The following is a 25,174-nucleotide window of genomic DNA, read 5'->3' as shown; positions in this document are numbered from 1 at the left end:
CATGGATAATTCCAAAGGAAGTTGTAAGCAGTTAAGACCATCGCAGACATAGTTTCTTTTAAGGTTCCAGGCAAGAAAAGCAAAGAACTAAGAAAGTTCATGAAGTAACATCAGGAGAGAATAGCACATAATCAAAATCAAGTGATAAGGGGATAGCCTGTCAAGAAGCTCCACTGCTTCTTTTTTAATTAACATTCAAACCATAAGCCAGGAGCCAGTGGCTCCTCCCTATAATGTGAGCTATTTAGGGGGCTGAGCTCTAAGAGGATCTTGATTTGCAAAAGCCATCTTAACCAATAACTGGGTGCAGTGGCATGTACCTATCATCCCAAGCTCTGCAGAAGGTTGAGATAAAGGGGAGACCAGAACACCTGGACACCCACATTCCCATGTTTATTGCTGCTCTTTTCACAATAGCCAAACTACAGAAATAGTAGAGGTGCACAAAAACCAATGGATGATAAAGAAAACATGGTGGGAGAGTATACAAATCATGGAATATTTCTCAGCCATAAAGAAAATGAAATTATGTCATTTGCAGGAAAATGAATGGAACTGGAGATCATGATGCTGAACAAGATAAGCCAAGCTTAAAAAGCCAAATATTGCATCTTCTTGCTCATTTATGTGGCCTAAAATGAACATGAATATATATGGGGGACTATTAGGGGAGGTGGATCTGCAGAAAGGGGGAGAAAGAAAGGAAAGGATGCTGAGAGGTGAAGAGAATCAAAGTATGCTACTTATATATACATATAAAGACATCATAATAAAACCCACCAAACACGGTTTGAAAAGGGGGAGAATGGAAATAAAATGGAGGAGGTGAACTTGTTCAAGTACACTGTAGTCATGAGTGGAATTACTACAATGAAATCCTGTATTATTAATATTAATGTGTGCTAATTCAAAAATAAAATTTGAAACAAAGTTTGTGAGGCCCCATCTCAAGAGAGAAAGAGTTGAGCATGGCCAGCCACTTGTCATCCCAGCTATAGTGGGAAGTATAAAACAGGACAATTATGGCTCAGGCCAGCCTAGGCAAAAAGTGAAGCCCTATGTCTAAAATAACAAGAGCAAAAAAGGATTAGAAGTATGATCAAACTATAGAGTACCTGTCTAGCCAACACAAAGCCCTAAGTTCAAATTTTAGCACCACCAAAAAAAATAAATAGTTTTAAGGACATCCATAATATAAAGTTAAAAGATGCTTCAATCCTTTTTGAATATACTGTCATCCTTATGATGGCTATTGGATCCAAGGGGAGCTACTTTACAAAGAGAGCACTGATAAAATAGGATGTAAAAAGCGTTATTTGACCACAGCATAAAACTTCAGTTAAGGCCATGTAACTTACTACAGAAACACATAACATAACAATAACGAACACAAAATTGACAGTATACCACCCAATTATACATTTAGTATAGAGCCACAAACTATGAGAATCTTTAAACAAAATTTATATACTGTCTTGACTATTTAATATGTAAATCGATTACAATAAATGGTACAGTACATACAGACTAAATGAATGTGCTTGCAAACAAGAATCTGGGCAAATTCTTAGATTTCCCTAGCAGGCAGGAATTTGGGAAATAGCAGTCACATGATTTGATAATGGGGATGCTGCTGTATATAACCTAATGTCACCATTGCTCTAAAGGGAAATAACATTGACATTCTGTATCCCCTCCCCTACTTAAAGATAATATCTGGACTTGGATACAAACTTGGCATCCCCAGAAAAGAAAGAAAAATAGCTGTAATAATGGGTAATAGCTGAGTTGCAGGATAGGAAACTTGACCCAATGTTAGAGAAAAGAAAACAAATACATCCATCCTTTCAAAAGAGTGAAGTCTGGTAGGGAAGATAAGGATGTTTAAGGAAACACACAATTCAATCCAAACTAAAAATATATGCAAAGCAAAGAAAGAAGGAAAAAAACTCAGATAAATACTACACTCAACCCAATACATAGGGGCCGACACAGCAACAAATTCTGTTCCAAGAGACACAAAATACATGAAGTACAAGTATACAATTGACTCCAAGTATCCCAAAGAAGTTTTCAAGTGTTTAGTCCCAGAAAATATGGAAAGATGTCAACAGAAGTCAGTGGTGAGACCACAGGAGCAGCGAGTCAGTCAAGGCAGTTCACCTTCACCAGGCTGTTATGGGAGAACAGAAGATTTCACTCCCATCTGAGCCCTAAGTTTCTGAAGACAATGACTGCTATTTGGTTTCTGCAGAGAAAAGCAGTGACAGGAATGGCCTTGACCAAAAACACCATGTAGACTAAAGCCTATCTTTAGAAACTATTTCCTTTGTATTCATCTCCCCTCTTGCCAATAAAGCAAGACCCCTGGACATAGAAATAACATGGCATGAATGTGGGAATATGGAGTCAGAAATCCTCAGTTTGAACCATCTTTTGCTTATAAGGTATGTGTATTCTTGGTTAAGTCACCTATTGTTATGAGCTTGTTGTTATAATGCTAAGGGGTATTTTAAGAAATGTATCAGATAATTGTCCATAAATATACTGTGTAAACTATATATCATAAAAAGAAGTCATATAATAGAATTGCTATGTATCTACTTGCCTGCTCCATGTTAGTTCATTTCATGCAGTACATTTTATGCCACTGACTTGAAATTCCAAAATTAATCTTTCTCCCTGCTCCTGTTCTTCAAACCCTCATCTTATAGGTATAACAAATCATAGATACCATATTTTAAATGATCAGCAGACCAAACTAATGTTGAGTAAGATTTTAATTTCCTCTAGCAATCCTAGTCATGAGATGATTTACAAACAGAGGCTAATCTATTGCTCTGTAATAACTCAAACAGTTAAATAAATTTAGAGTAATGTTTTACATTTTGTTCCTTAAGTACATTTACTAATAACAACCATCAAGCTGTCATTGTATCCAACTGGATGGGTTTAATTTCAGGGCCTTTCTACCCTTAAGTTACTCAGTTGGATATAGTCAGAGACCTATAAGTACAAAGTTTTTAGTAAGTGCTTCTGGTTCCACATGTGCAATGAGTTTCAAGAGGAGCTTATTCTAATCAGATTTCAGTAATTCAAATCATATTCTTAAAGGTCATTTCCATGAAAAGGAAAGAAAAACTCCAACAACACATCTTGGTATGAGATCTGAAAGTCACAAAAATTGATCATAACTGTAGAGTTTATCAGTCAATTGATCTTTATGTCAACCCCTAACTTGTTACCTTTCTGGTCTGTGAACAAGAAATTAAACATATTTGAAAGTATAGGTACAAAAAGTCTAGAATATCTAAAAATTGCTCAAAAAGAATTATTAGTAAATTAATTATGGGGTAGATAAAATGGAAGAGAAAGAAGGTATAGAAAAGATTAGAGGAAATATTATGATTTAGACTATTAGGCACGGGTTGGACAGTCAGAAAGAAAGCACAGGTGGTGAGGAGAGAGAAGAACATAGCTACAACTAACGGTGAGATGGTGAGCAGAGGTCAGGAGAAAACAAGATGAGAGGCAAAAGGGTCTAGGTCTGGTCTGGAATTAGACATTGTAACACTAAGAGAGTAACTCCAAAACAATGATGAGAATAGAAACGCTTACATAAAATATGCTAAATGATCACAGAAGAGTGAAAATTTTAACCTTAAAGAAATGGCTCTTAAAGACAGTGGGTCCTGAACTAAATCACAACAGATGAGAAGGAAATCATTCAAAACAAAACTATGAGGATTCCGACAACAGCTAATAATATCATATCGGGCATAAGCCATCTTTATTCATTTATTCGTAAGAAGTTTACTGGGCACTCACTGTACACGAGGTTTTGTTGAGGAGATTAGGAATTCACCCCTGGGAATCTGAGCAAATGCTTTAAAGCACAGTAGACATCCTTGTGGCTGACTAGTAGGTAAGCCAATAGACAGAACTTCACACAATGACTAGAAGGTGATGAGCACGAGGGACAACCATACAGTGGAGAAAAGGAAAAGGCATGCTGTGACAATCGGCAAGCAACATCCACAAGCTGACATGAAGAAAGACCAGGAGGACTTGGAGTCAAACTACTATGATTACTGGAAGAAGCAAGGGTCAAGGACAGTGAAAAAACAGGTGTGCAATGAGCATGTTTGAGAATCACACCCCAAGAATGTGATTGGCATGTGTGAGGAATAGTATAGAGGCCATGCTGTTAAGGCTGAGTTATGCAAGGAAAGTATAGGGTACGAAACAAGAAACACCAAGGCAGCAACAGACTGTGTAGAGCCCTGTACATCACTACAAGAATTTGGGATTCTTCTGTCAAGTGGGAAAACATTGAAGGACTATACATGCAAAAATGGAGAATTATGTGACTTAAATCACTGAGTACTATATTAAGAGTTGTGTGGGTTGAGGCTGGATGCTGTGGTTCACATCTATGTGGAATCCCAGCTATGTGGAAGGCAGAGATTGAGAGGATTGCAGCATGATGTAAACCCAAGCAAAAAGTTATCAAGCAGACCACTGTGGACTTGAGATACAGCTCAAGTGGTAGACAGCCTACTTGGCAAGTGTGAAGCCCTGAGTTCAAACCCCAGTCCCACCAAAAATAAAAGTTTTTAAAAAAAAGAATCCCATTTCAACCAACAAGGCTGGTATGGTGGCACAATACTGTAACCTCCAATACTGGGAGGCATAGGTAGGCAGATCACGGTCCCAGGCTGGGCAAGACCAAAAATGAGATACTACTTGAAAAATACCCTAAAACATGGCTCAAGTGGTAGAGTTCTTGCCTAGCAAAGGCGAGGCCCTGAGTTCAAACCCCAGTACCACCACCACCACCACAAAAAATAAGAGAGAGACTGTATTGATGAAAAATTGAGATATTATTTCTCAACAACATCAACTTCTGCATATTTTACATGCATGTTATATAAAACAAAAGCAAAATTCATACTTCTTGCCACCAAAATGGGTAGAAATTAGTATGTCACAGTCAAAATTTCAAACTTTTGGAGAAACTCACTAGTGTTAGCAACTCAATGAAACAGCATATTATTCTGATCATGCTGTGTTTTTATTAGTGCTAATAAATTAAAGAATTGCAGACTTATTTAATACAGCTGACATTCTACTAATTTCAAGGGAACAAGGGTAACAAAAGCTCATGAGAGAATTCTTTCAGAGCTCCGTGCCACTTATCCTCCCACTTATGCAGAGCACAATTGGTAGCATGTGAGTGATTTTCCACTTAATGGCAGGATTTGATATTATTATTTTGATGTAGATTTGAACTAAATGAACTCAATCCCCTCATTAAACGAGTTATCAAAGAACATGCTGGCACGCTATGGCATTTTAACTTTATTTTAGCTCATAATGTAGGTACTATACATTTATTATAAGAATACATTAGAGGTCATTCCATTTTCTTTCATATGAGAGTGGAGTTGGAAGGCAAAAGCATCCTTTTCCTTTCTTTCCAAAGGAACATACACTCTCATGGCCACTTGCCTCTTGCTGAAGGTCCCTTATGACTTACGTACTCCACCAGTGCCAAATTGCCCTTTCACCCAACTCCTGCTTGGTTTTTGAAACAAACTACAATAGTGTCATATTATCACATCAGCTCCACACAATTCCCTATGTCAGGGATTGCCATTTTCCTCACAGAAGAGGTTACCAGCAGCAAACACAAACAAAACTTTGCTGGGGAGGAGTCCACCTCCAGGGAGAAGACCAAGAAAAACAGAAAGGTTTGCATATTTCTTTCTCTCTGCCCTTCTCTCTTGCCTGGTGTTATACTTCTAATAAACTCACTCCCTCAATGAACTCACCTGGTCCTATGGCTATGTAAGTGCCACCTGTATGCTACTGGCTCCAAAATATATACCTCCAACCCTGAACTGCCAGTTTCCATCCCAACTGAACACATGGTATGTCCACCTGAATGTCCACTGACATTTGTAAGTGGTCTTCCTTCCAGAAGCTTTGCAAGGCTTTCCCTCACCTTTGCAGGGGGAACTCTCATCTTTCTAATTGTATACATAGGCTAACAACCTGGGAGTTACTCTGGATTCCTCTTTTGTCTCAAATTCAATCTGTACAAATCCTATCATCCCTACTCTCAAAGTTATCTAGAATTGGGGCACTTCTTACCAGTTGACATTCCATTACAGATTCACCCCTTAATAATGAGATCACTTACATGGCATGCTAACTGACCACTGGCTTCAATCACATTCCCTACCCTTCAGTCAGTTGCCAGAACAACAATCCTAAATAATCAATCTGATCATTTCACTCCTTTGTTTATAATTCTCCAACAGCTTTCATAGAAAAAAAATCTAGAAAGTGAATAAAGGGAATATAGTTGGTGTACTTTCTATACAAGGATGAATACAGAATAAACTTGTTGAAATCACCATAAGAAGGGAAGGAGAAAAGGAATGAACCAATTCAGGACACAATACATATATGCATGGAAATGTCACAATGAAACTCCCTGTGTGGCTATCTTAAACAAAAATGTCTTTTCCAAAAACAAAAGACAGGAAGATAAAACAGGTCCTGCCTGGGGGTAGATACCAGTGGGATAGGGGAGGATATAAGAAAAGGGTATAGGAGGGTGAATGTAGTAGAAATACCATGTACTCATGTATGAAAATAGAAAAATGAGACAAGTTAAAATACTCTAAGAAGGGTGAAGGGGAAATAAAAAAGAATGCTGAAGGGGTGAATCTAACTAAGATATTTTGCAAGCACTTTGGTAAAAGTCACAATCTATCTCCAGAACATTAATATGATAATAAATATTTTTAAAAGTTAAACTGCACACACACCACACACACACATATACACACACACACACATACACACACACAAAGCCTCATACCATGATTGAAAGGCCTTGACAGCCTCTCCAATGTCATCTCCTACCATGTCCCTCATTCACTTTACAACAGCCATTGGCCTCAAGTTGCCTAACTTGCTTACCCCTCAAGGTCTTGGAATTTGTGGTTTCAACGTCTATACATGCTCCTTACTGATTCATTTGGCCTTCTGGTCAATAGTTATCTCTTCGTAGAGGCCTTCAGAACCATCCTAATTGCACACATACACTCAAACTCACATTCATTCTCCCAACTCCTGTGGAATATTTGTTACTAATTGACATTATATCTTTAATTATGTGTATATTGTTACTGTGCAAAACTAAAATGTAAGAAAGAAAAGAGGTGCTTACTGCAAAAAATCCTCAGCACCTAGAGTAATCTCTAGCGCAGTGTTCAATAAATACTTGTCAAATAAATGAGCAATGAATTAATGATTTCTGGATGAATGACATAAAGTATTCACACAAACAATATCAGACAGTAATACAGCTACCAACATAATCTCAAAGCCTAAGTCCATCCATGAAACCCAAGCCCTTGTTACACCAAAAGGCTGAGATCTACACCCAAGGAAAAGTTGCTACCTGGAGGCATTTCTTCAAAATTATCTAATGAGAGCTCAAATTTATATGAGGAAAGTTTATAAATATATCCAAACTACTAATAGTGAATCTAGTGTTACATACAGCTATAAAAAGTTTCTAATTTTCTGTTAATGTCAGAATATTTGGTTACATTGGTATACCTCATGCATTTTTTGGCAGGGGCATTATTAGGGTTTGAACTCAGAGCCCTGCACTTGGCAGGCAGGTGTTCAAACACTTGAGCCACACTCCCAGACCTCTTATGTGCTATTTTCTACTGCCAATTATACATATAAAGAAAATGTGGATGGCCTTTTAGGATTTTGTCAACATGTAACTCTACAGCATATGTAGCATTTGGAAGAAATCTGTGAGAACTTCAGAGAAGAAATTAGAATGAACAATATAAAAATTATCTTTCAGCTGATAGCTGATGTTAACTACTTTAACAACAATTCAGTTGAATTAGGAGTTCAAATAGCATTGCAACTCTTTTGACTTAGGCAGTTGCATGAGATGGAAGGCAGAATCAGATCAAAAGAAAAATTATACAAGCATTAAACATCTGAAGAATTTTAGGCTAAAAATCAATGATAACTCAAAGTAAGCTAAATTAATAAGCCCTGAATAGGTGAGACAAAAGCCAACTGCACTAGTGAGCTTATATTGAGCCCTGGTCCTGTTATAAGCGCATCAAGAACTGCAAACTAAAGTCTTGAAAACAAGCGCAGGATGCTTGCAGTCCTAACTGAAACATAATTCTAAGACTTGAACCGCCGTGAATATACGTATTAATAGTTTATGATTGCAAAGAAATGTTATCAGTGTGTGAGGAGAGACTGTAGATGAGTCTGTAAAAAGCACGGCAAAGTTGGGAACATCAGACAACTGGCAGATACAGAAGAGCAGCAGCAGTGGGTGAGTGGAACTGGTATTTCCAGGAGAAGACAGTAGATTCTGCCAACTTCAGACTGTCAACAGTCACATTTTATGTAATTGACAGACGAGACAGAAGATAATATTAAAGACAACAGAAAGAAGGGATTGTCAGAGTCCCAAATGGGTTCTCTTTCATAAAAACATTTTTATTAGCATACATTGGAGGTACAGGGGGTAGTCATTGTGACATTTACATATGTCTGTGTTTATAGTGTATTTTAATTAGAAACACTCCCTCCATCATTCTTTCTCATCCCCCACAGGTTTCATTATATACACATATACAAAGTACATGGACCATCTTCACTTTCCTTTAATTTCTGTTTATCTTTGCCCCTCCCACTGGTCCCACCACAGGACAGGATCTCTTCTATCTTCCTGTTCTATATTTCTATTAAGTATATTCTTCAAGAAATTACTTCAGACTAACTGCACATCTTTTGTTGAGAGTTTTAAAGGAATAACTGTGAAACAAGATTGATGCTGTATCTGGACCCTTGCAAAGTACTTAAATAGTCAGTACCTAAGAAATATAGGAAAAGTTTGGAGATACTTAGCCTGGGAAAGATCAGCAAAGGTATTTTTTAAGATCCTCATCTATCTTTGTCGGTCTTCTCTAAGGGTATTTCCATGAACCATGATTCTTACAGCACTTTCAGAAACTAAAAACATTAAGTAAAAAAGAAGTGTTTTATAGAGTGTCACAGGTATGCACACACTCAAACAACATGGCCTTCTGAGTTCAAGAAGAATCAAGAAGTCCATTTTATGGTACAGTAATAAACAAAAGCAGAATGAATATTATACAAGCTTATAAGTAACCAGTTATATTCTATTACACAAAACAATGTGAATTCAGACTTTTTTTGTCCTCAGTTTCTTGTCCTATTTGTGAACTAACCCATTCTTATAGAGATATTATCTAGACTATATTGTATTTTATAAAATTAAAACAATTGTTTAAAAAATAATTTTTTTAAAGTGTAAAAACATGTCTTTATCTTATTGCTCTTGCTATGTTTTTGCATCTTCTTTGTTCAGTTCTTCTTCATTTCCTAAATTCTTTGAACCATTGTCATGTGGTTGTCATGTGCTGGAAGATATGCCATATATAAAGATGTGATGACATACACTGACAAGAGTTGAGAGTATGAATGAAGACTCTGACTTGTAAAACAACACTTACATTCAGTGCAGTAAGACATTTAAACATAGGCACAGGGTACTGAAGTAGCAAAGAAGAAAGATACTTAGTTTTCTATAAAACACAAGGAGTGCTAAAAAAGCTTTCCTGGAGACTTCCTCAATGGGAAAAGGAAAGGAAGCATAGTGACAATCCTGAGCATCCTGCTTCAGAGGATAGCAAAATTTTTTAGCAAAGGTGAAGCACAGAGCAAAAGTAAGAAATGAGTTGAAAAAAGATGGCAAGAGTTATTTCATTTAAAGGTAGTAGATTGCAGAGAGGGCTGTGGAAGCATTCCAGAGTAACATGTATGCTCATTATCATGAATGTGTTCGTTGTCATGATTGAATATGTTACTCTATACCAAAGTTAATCAAACTATAGTTTAAATACATGTCAGCTATATCTCAATGAAACTTTCCTTAAAGGCCTAACACTAATCAAATAATTTTAGACATAATGTAAAGGTTATAAGGAATAATTAAGGTATGAAATATAAACACAGGCATTTCATTTTTTATTTTTTACATTTTTTTCAAAATTCTCCACATTATCATACCAAATAATTAATCAACCAATTGCTATTTTCTATGTCCCTATTATGTACAAAGTGCAATTGTGAACCTAGAAGAACACAAATGCCTATCAGTAAGTGAGTAACATGTCCGCTTTATTTCGGTTCACTTTTAAAGCCAAACATCACAAATGAAAAGTACAGCAGGCATCATGAATAAGAGGAAGGCCAAGTAAGAGTTACTGAGAAAAATGGCAAATATTTACAAAGGAGTAGAGTGCAGTAATGAAAGGAGGTGATACAAACCACAAGGAAAGGAAATGTAATAGGAAAATGGCTAAACAAGTTCAATAAACAAATCTAAAAAGAAATATAACAAGTACATATATTATGACTGCCTCAATCTCATCAATAACTGAGAAATACAAAGTCAAAAAAGAAGATAATATTAAGTATTGGAGATGGTGTAAGGAAAGTTTGCTCACTTATATAATTAATAGTTAATTCCTTATGGAAGAGCAATTCGGCAATAACTATCAGGATTTAAAATGCCAGAAAGGTGTGGAGGTACATTCCTGTAATCCTAGCGCTTGGGAGGCTGAAGCAGGAGGATGGTGAATTGGGCTATGTTTAAGACCCTGTTTCACAAAGGGAAAATAAACAAAAAAAACTTATAATGCCCTTTGACCTAACATTTCAAATTCTGGGACTATTTTCTGAAGAAATCAGATAATTAATAACGAAAGTTAAACTTTAGAATTTATGGTTGCATGATGTTTTATACATATTTATAATATTAATTTATTTAATACAGTGAACAATGCAATATAGCTAGGCCTTTCTTGCCTCTATGGTAGGCAGAATAATGGTCCTCCAAAGATGTCCACATCCTAATCCCCAAAACGTTTTAATATTCTGCCTCATACGGGAAAAAGTAGAAGAATTTAGAGATATCCTAAAAGACCCTGCAAATGGGAAGGTTATCTTCGATTATCTGCAAAGTCTAACTTAATCGCAAAATTATTTTTAGAGGGAAGTAGTAGAGTCAGAGAAGAAGCTGTAAGGAAAAAAGCTGTAAAAGTGATGCAGGACAATGGGCCAAGGAATGTGGACAGCCTCTAGACACTTGGAAAGGTCTGAGGAAAAAAATTCTAAAATTACAGTCCTCAACAGAGGTAGCTTAGCTAACCCACTCTGGACTTTGGATTTCCTTCCAGACAGAATAGGCTTGTGTTGTTGGGAGCGCTATGTTTGCAGAAACTTGTTATAGGAGAAAAAGGACACAGAATCCTATTTCATGAATAAAGAAACTGAGGCATGGTAAAGTGAATATCCAAATTCATGCAGCTCATGAGATGGACAGCTAGGACTCAAAGCTGCACCACACTGAGAAACTGTACTATGTATATACACACAAAGATACAGTCAGGATTTTTTTCTTCCAATAGAACCCTGGTTGGGGGCAAGTAACCACCCTTCATTAAGAGAACGATTAAAGGAAAAGTCATAATATGGGATATGAAACACACAACAACTTAAAAAGAGTATAACATGAAAAAAGTATGGCAAAAATGTTTCAAAAAATGTCCTTTTAAAAATGTTTACATGAACATGGATACATTGGTAAATACAGAGAAAAAGAACTAGAAGTCCTATTGATAGGAATGACAATTTGTTTGAAGTGAACTTGGACAGTAGGAAGAGGGACATTCACAATATATTCATTATTTTTATGTTATTTGGATATTTTTCAATAAGAATATTACAGTATATTTTTAAAGAGGGCATTCTTAATGCAGAATGGTATGAAAGAATTTCCTACACCATTTTCATTTTAAAAAAATCATAAAAAGATGCCTCTAGTGCACAAAGTTTAAAAGCCCTGCCCTACAGTGACACCAAATGGTAGCAGGTCAAAATACAGTACACGAATAGGATATTTGCTCCCTTCAATCTTCCTACAAACATTTGATTCCTTTGAAGAACAGGCAGATTAGCAGCATTAAATAATATGGAGACAAATACTCAAAAACCTAGAATTTTTAATCAAAGAAAGCCTAGTACACCAAGCTTCAGATGCAAATTTTTAGGCCTCTTTCCAAACTTCAGCTAATCTTCTGATTCCGTGGAATATTTACATAAATCACTTCTCACACAGCTAAAACCATGCCACTATGAACACAGTGATTTTACCTAATGGCTTATTGATCAAAGAAATTCTGCAGTCATACGACTAAACTCAGGTTCTGCTCCATGAAACCAATCTTTGGAAAGTAGGTGATACTTTACCAGGGATGGGTGAGGGTTGGTAGGATTAATGTGGAAAAGAAGAAATCTTCTGATCCCATTAGTGATAGTTTCTAGGTAGTATGTTTTCACTTCTTAATCTATAGATAAAAAATTAAATGAACAAAATGGGAGGCTACTGCATTCCAATGTAAACCAATTTTGTAATGAGAAATCTTTTTAGGCGATTGTCCAGGGAAAAGAATATTTCAATGAAGTACATCAGTGTTCTCTACAAGTAACTAAACCAAAAAAACCAGCATGTAAATTAGTCTTATTCATTACAAGCCAATACAAAAAGACTTAAGTATCAATCACCTCCCAGGATATTCTTCTCAAATATACCATTTGGCCAGAACTCTAATCTCTTAGGTATTAAATGACAGCTTGTTCAGATTTTTCAATGTGTTTTTTTTTTTCATATACCAAAATGTCTAAAAAAACATACAAAATGAAATATTTGATCAACCACCCAAAAAGTATAAAAAAAAAAAATCAATAAACTCTAAAGCCCTGAATTCATCCCACTGGATTTTAGTTTTGTATTTTAAAAATAGTATATTTCTAATATTGAGTCCACATACAAATGATGTAGGTGACAGATATGCTCATTGCCCTGATTTTACCAATATATAATATATATGTACGAAAACATAACACTATAGCTCATAAATATGTCCAATTATTTATGTGTCAGTTAAAAATCAAATTTAAACAAAAGATATGAAAAAGATAAAAGTAAAGATAATCTTAAAACAATCGGAGCTGGGCGTGTAGCTCAGTGATACAGCCCATGTTAAGCATGTGTGGGGCACTGGTTTCAAGCCCAAGCAACACCAAAAAAAAACATTTTTTTTTCCCAAAAAAAAATACTGGATCAGCCACTATCACACCTTTACATCACACACACATGGATAGTCAGCTCTAGAACCGTTTAAAAATGCTCCTACACACAGGGGGCCCATGTCAAGTCATTAAAGCAAAGGGGAAAATTAGTTTCAGGAAGGTACTTACAATTTAGAAATACTAGAAATAACAGATGAACAACTAGACCCTTAGTTTTGTAAAAATACTCATGTTATCTATGCTACATTGACAACCATCAAAAACAGGTATGTCAGTTTTAAAGAATTTTGCTTCCAATTCCAAGGGAGAATTAAATGTGGATATGAAACTATTTTACATATAAGTTAAACACAAGATTCAAAGGATATGGGAAAAATATCAGCAGTCACTCTTTGTTTAAAAATTTAATGCAAATTCTCCCTTATTTACCTATTCTCATATAGAAGACATGGCAAGTTAAGTATCAAACAGGGATGAATGGTAGACAAGGTGGCCTGGTAATTTAGAATAAAGCAAACAAGGAATTATGGGGAGAAAAATTAAAAATGACAGGAAGAATAACCTGGAGAACTGGTATAAAAAAATGTTTGTTTTTAAGGAAATGAGTTTAAAAGTTTGATAACAAAAATAACAGGACTATGAGAGTAAGGAAAAGCCCTGCTTCTTCACTTGTCTTTTGTTCTTTGACTGTCACTGGTAGGGAGCATAGTAGTGTTAGTTTAGAGATGCAGGAAGGAGTTTAAGAGCAAAGGACAACAACAGGCCCAATATGGAGTAGAGATGGACTGGGTAAATTAGCCAATTTGAGTTTTCAAAATTATATCAAATACAATTCCATCTGGCGCTGGGGGATAGGTAATACAATTAAAAATGAAAAGGGAAAAATAATCTTATTTTTAAATCAGTACTTTAATGTATTATGATGATTAGTGTAATCAACCTAAAAATGATCATTTAATGTAGAAGGAAAAGCAGAGGAGACAGAGCTTGATAAAAATCTTCATTTTAAGTTGCAATACAGCTAATATATACCACTGGCAAGTTTTTTCACCTCTTTAGACCCCAGCTTCTTGAAAATACGAGGGTAGAACAAGATGATTATCAAGCTACCTTGAAGATTTTGTTAAATGAATTCATTTTTCACCCTCATTGCCAAGAAAGAAACTATATTTTTAATTTCAGAGTCAAAACCATGAGGTGAACTCAAGTGAGTGATTAAAACAAGAAATTATAGCTACTCTTGCAATATGTTGGGATGCAAAGCTCTAGAATAAATCATAAATATATTCTATTCATAAGGAGTATAGTTTTCATTTTACATTTTAACCTGAAATACAGAACTTAAAAAATTATATATATACTTTTCAAAGTCTCTTGGGTTTCATTTAAGGAGAGAGTTTCAATATATTATTTTAAACCAAGCTAATTTCTGAAATATTCTTAGGTTTAAAAAAAGCAAAAGGAACATTAAATGTTCGTGTGAATAATAGTGATGTGGAAAAACTTCTCATTTTCTTTCTCTTGCTTTTCACAGTACAAAAATCCTCCTCAAACAAGAGCTAACAGGTGATAGTGTGTCTGTGTAGCACACACTGAGGTCCTGAGTTCAACCACCAGAACTGCAAAAGGTGGGGGGAGGGAGAGAGGAAGATGGAGAGAAGAGAGAGGAGGAGAAAAGGAGAAGACAGGGAAAGGGGAAGAGGAAGAAGAAGAGAGGGAGAGGGGAGGAAGAGACAGAGAGTTACTTAACCCTGACACACAGTACTTACCACAACAGCAAACTGCTCAGGTTCACATAAGTTGTTAAACTCACTCTTGAATTGAGACAATGAATTCAGTTGTTCTTGATCAGGAAGATGCTTTATTAAATTCTAAAAATTTAAAACCAAGAGAAAGTGTCTTCATTAAATATAGTTCTTAAATTCTAGGAATACTGATTAATAAACTAGGGAAAGGATATCAGTGAAGTTAACCTTCAGTTCTTTTTTGTTTTTATTTTTTTCCTAGAAAACCTCCCTTATACTAAGCTTTACAGAACATTCCACGCATCTTGAAAACAGTCAATTTTCCTTTCCAATATTCGAGTTACTACACATTCAAATCAAGCACTAGTGAATGTTTATTTGATTAGCTTATAATTGAGAAAGAAAAACTCAACCTATACCAACAGAACAGCTTTCTTACCTGGACCAATGTGATCCATTACATTTCAGCTTTAGGGAATTGAAATCAGAAATTTCAGGCAAAGCCAAATATATTTTAATACTTTATTCAGAGGAATAAAAGAAATCATCATATTGGTACCAAAAGGCAAGGGAAAGAACAGAAATCAAGGGAAGTTTTATGGCAATGCTTACAAGATTTAACTGTTATGATTATGTTTTATTAATAAAAGATGAAAATAACCCTAAAACAAGGACAAAGAAAACATTTGAAAGGCATTGAAAACACAAGATGACGTACATTGCAGATAAAAAGCACATAAAGAGATTCTTCATGAACATAAACTGCCCATGAGTTACAAGCACTTTACATGTATCATCTGCTGTCTAGAAACCATGGGTTCTTTTGGCTGCTCTGATTCCTTTGCCATGCACAGCCTTTCTAAGATACACACTTACACAACACAACCGCTTCAAAAAACATCAGGGGAATATATGTAATTATGTTCTCCCAATAGAACTCAAACGATGAAACAATCCCTGAAACAAAGTCTACGTGCATCCTCTATCTCAAAATATAACCAACCATAAGACTCTTATGAGTAGTTAGCATATTGATATTAAAATTAAGGGGCAAAAAAGTGGTTTGTACTCAGAATTCCAAATTACAATGTCAGTAAATTCTCCACAAACCTAAAGTCCAAATTATAATTAACCGTATAGCATGCTATACAAATTGGCAGAAAAAAACATCCCCAAGAAGTGTTATTAGTTTACAATAGTGTTAGACGGTGTTATATATCAAAAGTAGTTTAGTGAGTTACTGACTACTGTGTACCTTTGGATAAAAACTTGGTTTACTGGACAAAAACAAGTGGCAAATTAAGATCACCCCTAGAAAAAGTAGTCGCTATTAACACTAGCAAAGGGAATGAAAACAATAAAAGCATGTGATTTGTCACATAAATCAGAACATTCTCTTTGTCAAATCACCTAAGACCAAAAGACCTGGGTATTTAAGTTTTCTCTTAACTGTTCTAGTTGATAATTAGATCTTCCGAGCTATTTATTACAGTAGGCCTCTGAATTTCTTTAGCCTTCTTTTAGATGGCCATCAAATCTTTGTGGGTATTTTAGTTAACATATACATAGATTTTTGACCTTTCATCAGAAATTCATTCATTTTTCACTCATTTTTGCATTTCATGGTGAGAAGTTATCATGATTTGTTAGAGTACTGTCCAAAACTTCCTGTTTTCCCCTTACCAAATTTTCCATGCCTCCTACAAATCATAAGGTCCTATTAAAATAAATTCTACAAGTTGTCTAAATGCACCTCATTAGACTCCCAACTCACAGTGTTATTACTGCTAGAATAATTGCCTTACATTTTTTCATTCAATCACCCTGTTCTTTTCTACATCTGTGGCTTATTCAACCTTTAAGTACCCTGAGTCCCACATACACAACAGAGGGCATTCCTGCAACAGACTCTCCACTTCTAAACCAGTCTTGATAAAGCTATGCATATCTTATAATTAAATATGTTATGTCATCTTCCATGACAAAATATTAATTCCAAAACCATGAATTCTCCCTTTGATAGAGCCTAGTGTAATGCTCAGCACATGGCGTACACCATAAAATAATACCAAAAGAATTAATAAAAGTCTGATGGGACAGATGTATATGCATTTATTTAGTAATCATAGCCTTTTTTGAAGAGGGGTACTGTGATTTGAATTCAGGACCATGTGCTTACTAGGTAGGCACTCTACCACTTGAGCCATGCTCCTAGCCCTGTTTTTATCATAAATGGAAAAGAATGATTTGCAAAAATGGCATTAAAATGACATAGCACTGACCTATGAAAAAATAACTAAATATGCTTAAATTAAATCATGCCAGACAACACAGATAGGCAAATGGTGATTATTACAACGTAATTTTCTGTTTGTACACCCTGTTGAAGCTGAGCAGTACTTCATGTGAGAGTTAGGAATAAATTTTGGAATTAAAGTTCAAACAGCATAAGATTCTTATTTTAATGAATATTTGGAAGGTCTTCCATATGTCTGAAAGTCCTTCAGGTTTTAAACTCATGAAACCTCCTTTATATTTAAGGACGGAATGCAGAATAACAGTACCCACCCCAACCTCCAGTCCTCAGAATCTATGAAAATATCAGGTTACATAGCAAAGGGAGTTAAAGCTACAGATGGATCCAGATTGCTATAAGCTGATTATCCCAGGTGATTATCCTGGATTATCTCAGTGTCCAGTGTAATCACAAAAGTCCTTAACAGTAGAAGAGGGAGACAGAGTAAGAGAGTGAGAGGGAGAAGTGATTATGAAAGAAATGCAGAGGATGCAGTGCTGCTGCTTGGGAGATGAAGGAAGGAGTCCATGAGTTGAGGAAGGCAGAAAGCCAAGAGAAGTTGGAAAACACTCTTCCCTTCAGCCTACAGAAAGGAACACAGGCCTGCCAACAGCTTACTTGATCAGAGTGAGACCAATGCCAGCTTTATGTTCTAAAGCAATGTAAGATGATGAATTTGCATTATTTTAGCCTATTAAGTTTGTAGTGAATTGTCATAGTGGCAACAGAAAACTAATACATTGAGAAATTATACAAAGCTGAATCTACTTCGACATGGATTTAAAAATGAAAGTGACTATTTTTCTATGTCTAGATGACAAAACCACATGATTATCCATAACATTCATGCAATCAAGTTAAAAGCAACTTTGTAAATATTTAACAAATTCATTATAAGAAATACAAACATGTATTAAGCAGAAAAATTTTCTTGGAGGAACTTGGCATCTGCTCCCAGCAAGAAGCCACATACACAATCAACAACAATAAAGACAAAAATCCAATTAGGAAAAAAAAAAAGCTTCTAGAGAGAAAAGAATGCTTAAAGAAAGATGTAGAATTAGCAGTTTATGAATCTCAGAGATTCACAGCACAAATCAAAAATGAGAGCACACTTAGAAGATAAGGTAAGGGAGGCAAAACTTGGAACAACTTCTTTAGGTATCATTTATTGATGAGTTAAAACATTTAAAATAATTTTAATCACTAAAAATAACCTTTGATTTCTTCTTATTGCCAAAATAACATTTTGTTAGCACATTATCAGAAAAAGTGGCAAGTTAAATGTATTTTCTCAACAAAAAACTTGAGTTTTGATTGTCCAGTTTTAAATTCTATGAAGATATACATACTTAATATTTTATGTGGAATTTAGTAACTTTGGTATTATACTAGAGTCATTAAAAAATACTATAAGTAAAAAACTCTTAAAACATCTTCTAGCCTTCTGAATAAACTCAGAGTACTATGCAAACAGTCCCTACCACTCATAGCAGCACCAATGACCCAAGGAAGAGTTGTTTGTTAGAAAAAGTAACTAAATAAAAACTCTCTCCATTTTGTATATCAAATAATAATGCAACTCAATAATCCTAAGAGAAACATAATCTACAAAGGATATAAAACAAATTTAAACCTACATATCATCAGTCTTAACTGTAACAAAACCAAAAACATGTATGAAAAATGAAACAAGTTGCCTTTCTGAAAGTCATTTAAAATAATTGAAATGTAATCATTTTGATAGCATTATATTTAGTTTGCAGTAAAAAGAAGATGCAGAGTTTATCTCCTGGCAATGCACAAGTAAGGCTAAAACTAATTATGCTGCAATGATTTTCCAGTTGAATGATTTGGGTTAAGAATTTTGCTTCACTTACAGATTTCTATTTAAAGAGAAGTTTGCAATAAAATATTGGAACTTAAGCTTTGCCTGTTTGTTTACCTGAATCATAGACTCTGCCAAGTGTGTTTCATCTACTTCCAGTATCATCATTTTAATTTCTTCATATGGCACCCGAAAAGAACTCAGGAAGATTGCTAAGAGAGAGAGGGTGAGATAAAAGTTCATAATGAATAATGAAAGGAATCTGAGAAGTAGTTTTACTTATAAAATCAAAAGTAAATTAGCAAAATGAACAAATGCATACATGTAAGACAGCTGTGGAGAAAACTTCCATTCGTACATTTTCTGTTATTCTCCAGTTCTAGACTAGAGTTTAGATAACTATCCTTTACTGTTACATAGTTCACAAGGTTGATTTCAAAAGCTATTTGCCTAACATGGGAATGTTGCCAATTTTCATGTAATTTAAAACAACTAAAATATGTTCATTACACTATAAAACATCACATTGTAATGAAAAAAGATAATTGTATGTAAATGAAATATTTGTCAAAATATTGGTTTCTATAATAACTTCTAGGGGTACTAAACAGTTGGAAAATTTTTCCAACTGCTACATAGTATATTAATACTTCAACAAGCAATAACAGCACTTTACTGTTCAGAAACATTTTAGACAAGAGATATAGCTTTTGTAACTAAATCTTAAATGTAACTAAATCTTAAAATATTACATTTTAGAAAACAAACTGTCATGAGAATTTATCTAAATGGATTAGGTGGGATAAATCATTACTGAGAATTCCAACATTATTTACTTTTGTATTAATACATAGATAACCAGTTGTTTAATGGTCTTCTCAAGAGCTTTTGAGGTATATTATGATGTTTTCACAACATTAGATATAATGCTTTGCTAGTTCCCTTATATTACTATTCTTTCCATGTTCAAGTAAGGTCATTTCTTGACCATCAAGACCAGTAACCCATTGTTTTGTTTTGTTTTATTCACTGAACTTTTATGTCATTTGGTTTATAGGCAACTGTATATAAGACATTATCTTTCCTAAAATTCAGAAGACATGAACTGCTCCTTTTATGAACCAGGCTTCTCATGCTTGAGAATGGTAGTTATTGCTTACTGATCAACAAGGGCAACTGTGTTCTCACCACTAGGTTTAGTCACATGTTTTTGAGCAGGAAAAGTCACAAACCTGGGGAGACTATGCAAGAAAAATATAGATGTCTATGCTCCTTAATATTACAAGAGTAAGATGGAATAAAGGATCTAAAAGATCTAGATATTTATGGAATTAAACAGGATAAATATAAACAAAGGTAAAGTCTTCCAAAATGTGTCACAAGTAGACAAAGAGATGGAAAAATACTAGGCCAAGAGACATAGAAAATGAGTAAGGCTATCTAAAAAAAAATCCAAGAGGGGATACAAACATAACCCACAAAGAAAAGACAAAAAGTGTATTTGAAAAGTAAACTCTCAGAATTTTTCCTAATTATAGAAAGACACAAAACATCAGATGAAGAAAGTCAACAAATCCCAAACATGATCAATGAAAACAGCAAGGTGAAACCTTGTAAAATTTTAAGCATTGGTGAGACTGTCAAACAGGGACACACAAGTATTGTTGGAGGAAGAATAAATTGGTACAAATACATAACAGTAAACACTTAAAGTTGGGTTTAAGCAACACAGACACACAGCTATACAACCACTAAGCTATTATAGTAGAAAAGCACCCACACAGACAATACATAAGCAAAATACTTTGTTTATAAAACAGGCAGTAAATCAAATTTATCATGAAGGTCATCCAAATGTCAAACAAACATTGAATGAAAAAAACGTGGCATTCAAAGAATGTAATCTTAGGTGGGAGTGAAAGAAAAATGTTAGAGAATGAAAAATATTGAAACAACTCATCTATAAATGAATATAATATAATGCACTGAACAGTAAGCTGTTGAATATTAGGGAAGCATGGTGACAGAGAATGAGTAAATAACAGAGGGAAAAGGGTTAATCTGATAAAAGCACGATATATACAGGTACCACGGCAACACCCCCTTGGACTATCAATATATACGTAATTTTTAAAAATGAAGGTCACAAGTGAAAACTAAATCTTTTCTGGGGGTAGGTACCAGTGGGAGGGGAATGGGAACAAGGAAATGGGGAATGAGGTGGATGTGTTTTGTAGCCATATATGAACACAGAAGAATGAAACCTGTTGAAATTGTTCTAAGAAGAGGGGGAGGAGGTGCAAAGAGAGAGAATGACAGAGGGGTAAAACTAACTAAAATATATTTTAAACACATATGTAAATATCACAATGTATCTCCCATACAACTATTATATGCTAATAAAATAATAAGTAAAAAAAAGAATCTAATCCTACACTGAAATGAAAATGAGTATCTTATAGCTTAATGCATTGTTTTATTTACGTAAAATTCAAAACCAGTCAATAATGAACTCATTGTTTAGGAACATATACATGTTTGGTAAAATTGCAAACGAAAAAGAGAGAGAGAGAGAGAGAGAGAGAAAATTAATGCTTAATTGAAGATTCAGAATAAAGTTACTTCTCACGGTGAGAGTGATAAAATTGGACAGGTTCATAAATAAGCCTCTAAAATAGAGCAATGTTTTCTTTAGCTATGGCTGTTTACTAATATATTGTATGATTCATTTGATAAATCACACATATGTGTAATATAGATCATAACAATATAACTAAAATACATTTAAATGAAAAATATGAAAGGAAAATGAATAAAAGCATAATATTGTGAAGTCTGACCTTTGCCCTCTGTGCCTGTGAGCTACACTATACCCATGGAACATCCTGCCAGACAAAATCATCTCTGTTACCCAAAGATATTTAGTCACATTAGATAGTCCCATACTAACTATAAGATTTATGATGTGGGCTTTGAATCATCCAGTGTCAACTCTCCCTGGGAGAGCTAGAAACTAAGGTCAGTCATATGGGGGCTCAACAATGATCAAGTCCCAGGAAAAACTCTGAAAACCAAGGGAGCATCCCTGGTTGGCAACACTGAGTATTGTTTTATATCACTGCATGGAGAAGTCAGAGCCATCCACAACTCCAGTGGGGGAGGGGAATGTAAACTTCACCTTGGACCTCTTGTGGACTCAACTCAAGCACCTTCTCCTCAATAGATTTTAATTAGACAGTTACTGAAATAAAGCTTACCAAAAAAATGAAATTACTTGAGTGAGCTTTGTAAGTCCTTTCGTAATTATCAAGCCTGGGAATGGTCTTGGAATCTCTGAACTCATAACTGGTATGAGAAGTGAGGGTGGTATTTGGGGAACAATTAATATTGTGGATTTTAAAACTACATGATCTCATTTATGCAATCATGTAAATATATAATAAATAACAAACATATAAATAACACAACATTCATAAGTAATACATAAAAACCAGAAAAGAAAATGTTAACAGTTTTTACTCAGCAGAAATATCTTAATCTCTTTTACTTTCTCCCAGTTTGTCACTTCTCTACTTTCAAGCATTTTTCTATATTTAAAATACCATATGCTATTAAGCACACATATTTCTGAAGATCATATTAAGATTTTAATTGCTTTGAATAAATTGATGTTTGTAAAGACAATTTCCAAAACTGTAACAACTATGAAGAAAAAATACCCAGGAGTTGAAAATAACCTAATGCCTAACAAATAATTAAGTAGACAAGTACAGACCATTTTGAAAATATTTAAAAGTTACTGAGAATCACATAAGAGATAATCAGTTAAAAGCATTCAAAAAGCCCATTGAAAATGAATCATTTCGCTAATATACATCTTATCCTTCAGTGTGTGATTATGTGGATCCCAGTAGAAAGCTTTGGTTCAGTTAAAGAGTGTCAAGTATGCAGATTTTGGAACCACTGGTGCTTGTTTTCTGTGAGGGAATTTATAAATATTTAAACCTTTACACTAATTTGTAGATTCCTGGGATTCTCCCATTATAGGTCTAATGCTCACTTTACAAGAATCTACTAAAATACATGAATTTTGTGAAACTCCTGAGACTTCTCTTGATTTTGGAGTTGTCTCATTAAAGATGAACCCAGAGTCTTACTCAAAACTTTTATTACTCAAAAAATGGGAAACCTAAGCTACCTTTACTTAAACAAGCTAAATAAATGAGTGATTTTTCAAAGCTTTTCTCAAAATTCTATAGAATATTTTAGTGCTGAATAAAAATTTGGTGCAGACACGCCATTTTCACTTCATTAAAATTTGGAAGTGAGTCTCTATTTTAGTGTTAGTATTTTAGTATTAACCACAGATTTTCTCAAAGTTGTCTCCTTCAGAAACAGTTGTTACTCTCTAAACAAGGGTCTCCTCAGAATTCAGTGTATCAACACATGAATTTTATTTATAAAACCCAGCTGTGAATCCAACTATGATTACAGTAAACTTTATAGGCTGATAAAGCCTATAAGTCATAACAATTTCAAAATATATAATCCAAACGGGCAAAAATAATCTTAAAATAGATTACATAATATGACATGTTATAAATCCCTGATCTATTGATCTAGTACTATAAAACCTACTTCTCAACTAAATGAATCGAAGATATATTTATGCACACATACAAACATATATATATGTTTGTATATATATAGATATCTATCTATCCAAATCTATATCTATATATCCTGTAGATGAAGCAAACAATACAAACAGGATCCTTGTATTCTGTAAAACAGTAGATATACCCTATATCTATTGGCTGTTTTCAAAATGAGTAACTAAATCTTGAAATCAACCAGATTCTCTATCCATAATATCAATGCTAATACACACATGGAAGAGTGTGTTAGTAAAAAGGAAGGGGAAAAATACAGAACTAGAATGCAAAGGTAGTCAGTAATTCTTTGTACATGCTATTAACTATTTAGCACATGCTCTGTAATTTATAATAGATAACTCTGTCCAAAAAGCTAATTATTCAACTTCGAAACGGATATTTAAATAAAATTATCATAGGTGATCCATTCGAAAGTACTATTATTCAAAATAATTTTTCAAGAATCAACAAAGTTGGTAATCATGAAGACAAGAAGTTTGTAATGTAGGCCATAAATAATTTTCAAAACAAAAATCACCTTTGAGTTCACAGAGTACAGAACTTTTTTACATTATCTAAGTTAATAGTGCAGTGCTTTGAGCTGAAACAATGCCTTTGCAGGGAGGAAATTTCCTGATGTACATGCATCATGTAATAAGCCCCAAATTTTCAGTAGTGTAACAAGCATGCACAAAAGAAAAAAACCAATTATTTACAATTGAGAAAATCAGTCCATCCCACATCAGAGAGCTATATCAGAGCTATATTAATTACGATCCTCTTATCACAATGATGGACACTATACTGACTGCCATACTAGGTCCCAATGGAAAGAGACCAGAGGACTTTCTCACACTATCAGTTAATAGCTTCCATCCCAAAGTGATGTCACCTCCATTTACATTGTCATTGGCCCAAGCATGTGACATGGTGATACCTAACTTGAAAGAGGTAAGGCTGTCCTATCAATTTGCACCTAGAAAAAGAGGACTGAAAATTGAGTAGTATTAAAGCCTCTATAAAATCACATGTGGATCTTACCTTAGCCTACATGGTAAGAAAAAGATTGGCCTCTCTCATATTGAGAATAAAGGAGAGTAACTTCAAAAACTTAAAAGGAAGATCAACTCTACTTTCTGCACCTACTGCTCTAATCAATACCATAGATCATTATCCCTTCTGTTTTTTTTTCTAATACTGCTAAAAGCTCAACTGATGCATGTAATAATGAAGGGTCACACAAAAAGTCATGTTAACTCTCTTCATTCTTCTTCGCTCCAGATTTTCCATATTATACCCTTGTTGCACCATTAGAAAAAAATATAATGTTATATTGTATCAGCTCCAAAGAGTAGCTTCCATGCAATTAAGAAGACCTTAGAAATGAGTTAGAAGCAAAATCATT

At 34.5% G+C, this 25,174-nt stretch overlaps 1 protein-coding gene across 5 annotated transcripts in view; it reads right to left on the bottom strand.

Moving 5' to 3' along the window:
• Positions 1–25,174, bottom strand: part of Diaph3 (diaphanous related formin 3) — a 492,745-nt gene that overhangs the window by 233,099 nt on the left and 234,472 nt on the right. For all 5 annotated transcript variants that reach the window (XR_012436212.1, XM_074043284.1, XM_074043286.1 and 2 more), the window contains 2 exons: positions 19,232–19,326; positions 15,015–15,116 (listed from right to left, as the gene is read on the bottom strand). Coding sequence is in view for 4 of the 5 variants with exons in the window: in XM_074043284.1 (XP_073899385.1) it covers positions 15,015–15,116; positions 19,232–19,326 (197 nt within the window). In the remaining variant the exon portion in view is untranslated. The remainder of the gene's footprint in view (positions 1–15,014; positions 15,117–19,231; positions 19,327–25,174) is intronic.

Source organism: Castor canadensis, chromosome 10, assembly GCF_047511655.1.
Source record: "Castor canadensis chromosome 10, mCasCan1.hap1v2, whole genome shotgun sequence".
NCBI lineage: Eukaryota > Metazoa > Chordata > Mammalia > Rodentia > Castoridae > Castor > Castor canadensis.
This window is presented reverse-complemented; position numbering and strand designations above follow the sequence as displayed.